Source organism: Astatotilapia calliptera, chromosome 3, assembly GCF_900246225.1.
Source record: "Astatotilapia calliptera chromosome 3, fAstCal1.2, whole genome shotgun sequence".
NCBI classification, from domain to species: domain Eukaryota; kingdom Metazoa; phylum Chordata; class Actinopteri; order Cichliformes; family Cichlidae; genus Astatotilapia; species Astatotilapia calliptera.
The window spans coordinates 31,171,160-31,180,823 of record NC_039304.1 but is presented as its reverse complement, the minus strand read 5'-3'; the positions used below and the strand labels follow the sequence as shown (position 1 = coordinate 31,180,823).

General features: G+C 40.5%; 1 protein-coding gene across 3 annotated transcripts; it reads right to left on the bottom strand.

The window, feature by feature from the left end:
• On the bottom strand, positions 1–4,159 carry LOC113019239 (gastrula zinc finger protein XlCGF26.1-like). Of its 3 annotated transcripts, none has more exons than XM_026162796.1 (2): positions 3,938–4,159; positions 1–2,069 (listed from the first exon to the last, which is right to left on the bottom strand). In XM_026162796.1, the coding sequence occupies exons 1-2, from the start codon at positions 3,951–3,953 to the stop codon at positions 484–486; spliced, it is 1,602 nt and encodes a 533-aa protein (XP_026018581.1). In that variant the 5' UTR covers positions 3,954–4,159; the 3' UTR covers positions 1–483. The 3 variants fall into 3 exon arrangements, with proteins under 3 accessions (XP_026018581.1, XP_026018584.1, XP_026018583.1); XM_026162799.1 differs by lacking the exon at positions 3,938–4,159 and adding an exon at positions 3,827–3,895; XM_026162798.1 differs by lacking the exon at positions 3,938–4,159 and adding an exon at positions 2,332–2,389.
• Positions 4,160–9,664: the final 5,505 nt, after the last annotated feature.

The window sequence follows — 9,664 nt, the reverse complement described above, 5'->3', positions numbered from 1 at the left end:
GCCTGCTCTACCGCCTGAGCTACAGCCACCCCATTAATAATAGCCATTACATTTATGAAACAACAATCAGGAGTTTCTGAAAAGACCATTTGATTAAAAATCAGAAAATGTAAGAAACTAATATCAACAATTAAGACAAAGTCTTTCTACATGCTGGCTGCCAGCTTAAGATGGGCATGTTATTTCCCTTCCCTTCATTCCTCTTCTCTCCAGAGCACACCTCCACCTCTCCAGGTTCTCTTACTACTGATTCCTATTCCTACTATAGATTACAATATCATCTGCAAACAACATATTCAACAGAGACTCTTAACTGACTTTGTATGTCAGTCTGTCCGTCGCTACTGAAAACAAGAAGGGCTCAGAATTGATGTAATCCCATCCCCACCTTCAACCCATCTGTTACTCCTTCAGCCATTCGGGAGGGGCTCAGAGTCGCAGAGCCGCTGCTCCTCCACATCAAAAGGAGCCAGTTGAGGTGATTCAGGCATCTGACCAGGATGCCTCCTGAGTGAGGTGTTCTGGGCCTATCCCACTGGGAGGAGGCTCCGAGGCAGATCCAGGACACACTGGGGAGATTATATCTCTCGGCTGGCCTGGGAACGCCTTGGTGTTCCCCGCGATCCAGCCCCGCGATCCAGCCCTGGATAAAGCGAAAGAAGATGGATGGTTGATTGGGGGGATCAGTTGATGATTTATTAACCTATTCTTGAGTGCAAAAGTCTTTCCACACTGATCACAGCTGAATGGTTTAAATCCAGTGTGGATAAGCTGATGTTTTTGTAAGCTGCCATCCTGAGTAAAGGTCTTTCCACACTGATCACAACTGTATGGTTTAAATCCAGTGTGGATGACCTGATGTTTTTGTAAGTGACCATTCTGAGTAAAAGCCTTTCCACACTGATCACAGCTGAATGGTTTAAATCCAGTGTGGATAAGCTGATGTTTTTGTAAGCTGCAATCCTGAGTAAAGGTCTTTCCACACTGACCACAGCTGAATGGTTTGAATCCAGTGTGGATAAGCTGATGTTTTTGTAAGCTGCAATTCTGAGTAAAGGTCTTTCCACACTGATCACAGCTGAATGGTTTAAATCCAGTGTGGATAAGCTGATGTTTTTGTAAGCTGCAGTCCTGAGTAAAGGTCTTTCCACACTGACCACAGCTGAATGGTTTAAATCCAGTGTGGATGAGCTGATGTCCTTTTAAGTTACCTTTGGAAGTGAAAGACTTTCCACACTGATCACAGCTGAATGGTTTAAATCCAGTGTGGATGACCTGATGTCCTTTTAAGTTACCTTTAGAAGTGAAAGACTTTCCACACTGATCACAGCTGAATGGTTTAAATCCAGTGTGGATGACCTGATGTTTTTTTAAGCTGCCACTCTGAGTGAAAGTCCTGCCACATTGATCACAGCTGAATGGTTTAAATCCAGTGTGGATGACCTGATGTCCTTTTAAGTTACCTTTGGACGTGAAAGACTTTCCACACTGATCACAGGTGAATGGTTTAAATCCAGTGTGGATGACCTGATGTCCTTTTAAGTTACTTTTGGAAGTGAAAGACTTTCCCCACTGATCACACCTGAACGGTTTAAATCCAGCGTGAATGAGCTGATGTTTTTTTAAGTTGGCATTCTGAGTAAAAGCTTTTCCACACTGATCACAGCTGAATGGTTTAAATCCAGTGTGAATGAGGTTGTGTTTTTTTAAGCCGTCACTCTTGGTGAAACTCTTTCCACACTGATTACAGCTGAATGGTTTAAATCCAGTGTGGACGAGCTGATGTCTTTTTAAGTTGGAATTCTGAGTAAAAGCCTTTCCACACCGATCACAGCTGAATGGTTTAAATCCAGTGTGGATGAGCTGATGTTGTTTTAAACAACTATGCCGGGTGAAAGTCTTTCCACACTGATCACATGTGAAGCTTTTGTCCCCACTGTCAATGCTCTGGCGTCTTCTGGGCTGCTTCATAGTGGTAAAAGTCTTTTCCATCCGGTTCACAACTGGTTCATCTGTACTTGCTGGAACTGGTTGGTTTTTGTTTTCTTTGATGCTTTCCCTTCTTTTGCCTATAATGACAAAGAAACAATGACATGCGGTTATAGAGTGACAAAACCTACAAAGTGTACAGATTATGACACATTCTTAAAACCTTAATTCAGTTTCAGTTTAACATCGTTAAAAGGTTAAAGAAAACGTATATAGAGACACATTGTAGACACAAACAGAAGACATTAAATATATGAAAAGAGATGTGTGAATTATTTAGCAAAGAAAAAAGATAAATAACTCTAAATATATCTTATATTTTAGACATCTAAAAGTAGCCACCCTTTCATTTGTTGACAGCGCTGCAATCCCTTGGCCTTCTCTCAATGAGCTTCATGATGTAGTCGCCAAGCGCAGTCGCAAAAAAACATCAATCGCTAACAAACAAAAAAGTGGCTCACGTGGTGACCATCCCAGGAAAGGAAGACCAAGAGTCACCTCTGCTGCTGACGATAAATTTATCTGAGTCACCAGCCTCAGAAATCACAGCACCTCTGGTTAGAGCCTAGAGAAATGCCACACAGAGTTCCAGTAGCAGAAATATCTCTACATCACCTGCTGAGAGGAGACTTTGTGAATCAGCCCTTTATGGTCAAATAGCTGCTAAGAAATCACTACTAAGGAAAAGCAACAATCAGAAGACATTTGTTTGGGCCGAGAAACACAGGGAATGGACATTAGACCAGTGAAAATCTGGTCTGATGAGTCAAATTTTGAGATGTTTGGTTCCACCCACTGTGTCTTTGGGCGAAGCAGAAAAGGTGAACGGTTCACGCTGTGAAACATGGAGGAGGTGTGATGGTGTGGAGGTGCTTTGCTTGTGACGTTGTTGGGGATTTATTCAAAATTGAATGCACGCTAAACCAGCATGGCTACTACAGCATCCCGCAGCAACATGCCGCCCCATCTGGTTTGTGTTTAGGTGCACCATCATTTATTTTTCAACAGGACAATGACCCCAAACACACCTCCAGGCTGTGTAAGAGCTAATTTGACCAAGGAGAATGATGGAGCGCTACGCCAGAAAGCCTGGACTCCACAGTAACCCGACTTAAACCCAATCGAGATGGTTTGGGATCATATGGACCAAAAGGGCTAGAAAGTACTCAAGACTGTTGGAAAACCATTTCAGGTGACTACCTGTGAAGCTCATCAAGGGATGCCAAGAGTGCGAGGCAGTAATCAAACCAAAGGGTGGCTAGAATCTAGAATATAAGACATGAGTTATTTTCATTTTTTTGTTTACTTCCTATTTCCATATTTCTTCATTTATAGTTTTGATGCCTTCAGTGAGAACCTACAATGTAAACAGTCATGAAATGAAAGAAAAGGCATTAAATGAGAAGCTGTGTCCAAACATTTGACCAATGCTGTACTAAGATAGAAAGACAAACAGTACACTTGGCTCAACCTGGCTGCAGCGCCGTAAAGAAACCTGATGTTGTTCCTTACTTACTAAGATTTCATTACTTTCAAGAGGGCTTTTACTTTTCCATGTCAAAAGAAGATCTTCTAAATTAGTCTTCAGTGTAGGTGTACTTATAAGTTCTTCCAGGGAGTCGAGATTCTCTGATTTGTTGACTTCTTTTTCAGAGCAGCCACATTGTGCAGAGGATGTAATGCTATTAACAAAAGAAGCTCTATGCGATCATCAGATGGAATAAAGTAAGCGACAGAGGATAAACAGAAGGTACAAGCGAAAACACAAATTAGCTAAGAGAGAAACCCTGTAGACAATGATGGAGTTAGGCAACCAATGCAGTTATAATTTACTCACTGTGGATCCCTCTCTGAGTAACCCGAATTAAAGATCCACCAGGAGAGAAGGAGGCAAGCGTGCCGATTTTGTAATTAGACTACGACGAGTAGAGAGAGTGGGCTCACTTACATCCTCTTTCCGGCATGTTACTCCCGTCAGTCAGCACGAGTACACGTTCTTTGTTTACAACGATCAACGAGAGCGTATATCTTTCCAATCACGCATCAGAAACAGAAACGCGATCTGCTGGAGACCAGAGGGGCACAGCCACACGATCTTTGCCTTAGACGGCTTAAAAAACTAAAGGTCCTCGTGGAAGATAAAACGTTTGATGACTGTAGTTATACTCTTACTTCCTTACGCCTACGTTCTGCTTTTTACAGGCGCTACTACTTCTTCTTGTTTAATGTCGATTGGCAAGCAACGTTTCTGGTGCATTACCGCCACCACCTGCACAGGAGTGTTGATAGGGGACACTAACTTCCTGCGAATTCTTTCATCTTTACTGTTCTGCCATCTTCACTTGATTTTTTTTAATTACTGTTTCATTTCTCCTTTAGTGAGTAGTATCATTATATCAATTTGACTGCTTTATGTAGCTTGTTTTGCATATTTGCGTTCCAGCTCTAAAATTTGAGGCTCCCCCATTGGCCCCTCCCGTCAAGATTGTCTTATGTTTGTTTTCATTTTAATAAACGTGAACAGCAGAGAGAGGAAGACACACTACAAATCAGATGAAACAATACATTGTAATTTTTCCTGCATATACAATTTTACAGTCATTCACACCATGCCACTAATAACCAGCTCGCAAAGTAAAACATAATAAAAACAAACCAACAAACACAAAACACCAGAAATTATGATAAAGACTTATAATTGGCACAATTTGTGTTTTCTAAATTCTATTACACACATATACGCAAAAAGTGAACGCAAGGGCCCTCAGTGCCCCTGCTTGCTGCTGCTGCGCTGAAGTCTCAAACACAACCTGTCAAAAGGGAAAGGGGGCGGGAAGCACCCAAAGAAAGAACATTTCATTCATAATGTTTTCAATCCAAGCCCAGTGTGCACTGATTATTTTTTGTGGTTTGTGCGAAATCCCAGAAAGAAAATAAAACCCTATAAAATGGTCAAGGTCTATTAGGTTATGTTATGGTGATTCTCGGGTTGAGTGTCATCAGATGCTCAGTATAGGAAAAAAAAGAAAGGAGAGGAGAAGAAACGAGCAAAACATCAGATGTGTCATCGGATAATGGTAGGTATGGGGCGTTAAATGGGGCATTTAAACTTCATTTCATTTCATTTCAAAACAGCATTAAGACCGTGGACCAGACCTTTTATTAGAAATTCAATAAATACTGGCATTAATAGGGATACACTCATTTCCAGCTGGTGGCGATAATGCTCCAATAAACGAAGAAGAAGAAGACGTGCCAGTCATCATAATTGTTATTTTCCATGGCATTTTTTCTTAAGCGGGTTAAAACCATCACCTTTGTCTATCTGTATCTGAAAGTGCCACAGGACTAGGGCTGTCCCAAACACACTATCAGTTGTGCTCATCTTGCTGATGTATTCATGGATGTTTGTTGTTTCATCCTGAATAGTGGTTCTGACACTGCAGCATCCTTCATTTCATTTAGTGTAAAGTCTCAGAGTGCTGGATTTGGATTGAAACTTTCCATACATGTTAAAGAGCTTTCTTATCTTGATGCCAGTGGCTTCTTTCTCTTCTTTTAGCCTACTGATTATCCCAGCAGGGGTACAGGTATTAATTGCCTGGATCCTATTCTTCCCATTCAGCTAACAACAGGCCATCCTTCAAAAGTCTTTGCCTCACTGTGTGTGCAGATGAACTCACACCTGCCTGCTGCCATTCCTGAGCAACTCTACACTTGTGGCACCCATATCCCGCAGCTGAATCCTGTTTAGGAGACCGTTCTAAGCCTTGCTGGACTTTCTTGAGCGCCCTGAACCTTCTTGACAACAATTAAACCTGTTTCTTAAAAGTTCTTGATGATCCCATAAATGGTCGATTTAGCTGCAATTTTAGTAGCAACAACATCCTTGCCTGTGAAGCCCTTTTTATGCAACACAATGATGTTGCATTGCAGATAACCATGGTTAACAGGAAGAACAACGATCTCAAACATAATCCTCACTATTATTCTAACTCAGTCAGCATAACATAATAATCTTCAGCATTGTGCTCGTCAACATTCTATTGTTTGTATTGTTTGTTTATTGAAATTATCTCAGCATGTCTTTTTATGGTAGTGATAAATGCAGTGGAAATAGGTTTTTTGGGATTAAGTTCATTTTTATGGCAAAGAACTTTGCAATTCATCTGATCACTCTTCTTAACATTCTGGAGTATTTGGAGGATTTTCCTTCATTCGGCAGAAACTGCTTCTTTGTGCTACCTGATGCTCATGGCGTGTTTTACTGCCTTACTTTCAGTTAATGTATTTTGTTTTGCACTATGCATATTTTATATGCCATTAGGTCATTTATTGTAAAAATTCTCATGTAGGAACTATTGTACTGCATTTTCGTTCCACTGGTGCACCTGAGGGAGATGCACGCCCATGTTGATGTGTGAGCATGGCAAGTTGAAGCAAGAGACGCCAATTTAATTCTGAGAAAGTTGTTTCTTAAAAGTATCTGTAAAGTGCTCATTTCTGCCTCAAAGCATGGGTCAGCCAGCGAGGTATGTTTGTATGTTATATAGATCATTTTATGTCTTTATTTCACTTGTCTTACTATTTCATTGGATTTTATGTTATGTTTTAGTTCGACGGTGGCGTAGTTTGTGATCAAGGTGAAGCTGTAACAACCCCAAGACCTTACAACTAACATTAAAGCCAACTTCATGCCATCAGTAAAAGAACTCTTTATTGACTTTAAGAAGAGGTAGAAGTGATAGTCGAACTCGGACCTGCATGATTCCCGGCCCCCTGGTGGCAACATCGTGCCAGTGCACCAAGGACCAAGCTGCTGCAAATGTTAATGGCAGAGGTGGGACCAAGTCATTGTTTTGCAAGTCTCAAGTAAGTCTCAAGTCTTTATCCTCAAGTCTCAAGTCAAGTCTCAAGTAATGTCAGGCAAGTCAGAGTCGAGTCTCAAGTCACTGGTGTAAAAGTCCAAGTAAAGTCACAAGTCTGAAACTTTGAATTTCAAGTCCTTTCGAGTCTTTAAAAAAAAAACGAAAAAAAAGAATGTTGCAGTTATGCTAAATGTAAATATTAGACCATGTAATTTTTTAATCTGTGTTTTTCTCAACACATGACAAAATAGTGAACTTAGAAAATATACACAAATTGTGAAATTGCACCTCTTTAAAATGCAGCTCAATTAAACTTAGCTCCAAGAATAATTTTCACCGACAGTTCTGAGATAAGCTGCATGTTATTCTTGGATGCGGTTGTAGGACCGGCTTTGAAATCGCATGACAAAAATATCATACATAAATAAATGATTTTTTTTTTTTAAATATCATTAAAAAAAAAACTGCATCACCAACGTAGCCTGGAAAACATTTGCTAGTTAGATGAAGTCAGCTATCTCATCGTAGCATATTTATATGCATATTTATAATCATACGGTTCTTGGAGTGAGTGCACACACTCATGAAGTTTAGTAACTTCAGGTCACTGCAACAAGCCCAGGTACAGTTTACCGACGGATGGGTACAGGACCTTGAAATGCACCGTGTAGAAAGTAAAGACCATCGTACGTATCATAAGTTTACCAGTCTCACAAATCGTCGTCATAAATACACATTCCTTAACCGTTTATTAATAGGACCTTTGAGCTCAACGATAATTAATTAGTAGTGGAAATAATTTCTGGTAGCATCACAGAAATGTAGCAGTGACAATAATACTGTATGCTGTAATCGTACTGGACAATTAGTGATACAAAAAACCTGTTTTATCCTGTGAATAAAAGTATATGTTTTTGTCAATGTACCATAATAACAGAAACGAAACGCAATATTGTGTCAGGACAATTCACTATTTATGCACAATAAACAAAGGAGCATAGCGCGACCATTTCTGTTCAGCGCCAGACTTGCTTGTAACCTATATCACCAATTATGTTATGAAAATGACGTATTAACTACAACAGCAGACTGACCTTTGTGTAAATGCTTGGAGCAGACTAACCTGTGAGCTGGAGGGTTCTGGGACGTTATATTTGATCTTTGAATGGCTGCAATCCAGGCCACCCGTCGCGTCTTTGTCACTTCGGAAACATGGCTCGAACAATTTCTCTTCAACGACATAATCCGATAACAACCGATCTCTTTACCCGTCGGCTTCCCGTGGCTGTCATGCGACCGGCTATTGCAGTTAATAATACAACAGCTTCTTGACATTTTTGTGTTTCTTTTTATCGCTGTGTGACTGATTTTAATTGAAAGCCTGCGTGCGCTAGTACCGCTTGCCACGAGTTCCCAGAATCCTTTGCGGTTCTACCCGTGAATGACGTCACATTTTCAATCTCTATATAATATGCATGTTAAATTTTATATTTGGGGTAAAATATCAAGTCTTTTCAAGTAAACCGGTTCAAGTCCAATTCAAGTCCCAAGTCATTGGTGTAAAAGTCCAAGTCAAGTCACAAGTCTGAGAACATTTTTTCAAGTCAAGTCTAAAGTCATAAAATTAATGACTCGAGTCTGACTCGAGTCCAAGTCATGTGACTCGAGTCCACACCTCTGGTTAATGGACACACAAGTTCACAGTTGCTTCTTCATAAAGATGTCCAGAAGCCAGACATTAAAGTTTATGTTTGGAAAGATGACACAAGGAGGGAGAAACAATAAGGAACTGTGTTAAGCCTGACAACAACAGCATCACAAGTTAGCAAGAAGGGAATTAATGCACCCAAGTTCACAATTCATTACTCAAGTCAAGTTAAAAGGAGATTTTGCATCAACAAATAAGTGCATTACAAGAAAAACAAAATGGCAGACACAAATGAGACAGAAATTGAAGCTCCCAGTGCAGAACAAGCTGCAAGGCAAGTGGATGAAACCTCTTTAGAGCAAACAGTGCAAATGGAGCAACGTAGAAGTGAAAGGCCTCGCATGCTCACAGAAAAAGGAAAAGAATTCCATAAAGAAAGGTTACAAGGGTTGCAACGTCGCTTTGACAGTATTTATGACAGATGGAAAGCATTAATCAAGGTGGCAAAAAAATCTGTTATAAAAGGAGATCCACCTGACATTCTTGAAGGTCACATGAACGTTATACAAAGAGAAGCAGCCGAGCTTAATGATATTTATGATGAATACAGAGCAATGGATGGACCACCTCATGATATGCGTTCCAAGCTAGACAAATGCACATCAGTGACTACAGTAGTTTTGCAAAAGATCAAATGTCACATTAAAGGAGAAACTCAAGAGGAGATTGTATGGCCTGATGCAGGCTCTGTATTTACATCCTCCAGCTCTGTTAGTGCCTCAGTTCATAGTCCATTTAAAGCCAATACAGTTCTTTCTAATGGTTCCTCCTCCAAAAGACAAAAAGCTGCAGCAGAGTATGAAGCCACAAAGGCTGTGCTTCAGATAATGACGGAACAAGAGAAGTACAGAGAAAGAATGCAAATGCTTGAAGAAGAAGACAAACGCATATCCGCAGAGCAAGCAGCTGCTGCAATGTCACAACATCTCCTAGAGGAAAAGGAGGAAACTGAGCGCAAGCTACAAAGAGAAAAGGAGAAAGCGGCCGTGATAAAGAGACAACAAGAGGAAAGTGCTGCAAGGAGAAAGTCAGTTGAGGACTTTAGAAGAGAAATTGAAAGATTGGAAAATCTGAAAGGACTCAAGGCAGCACAAGCAAA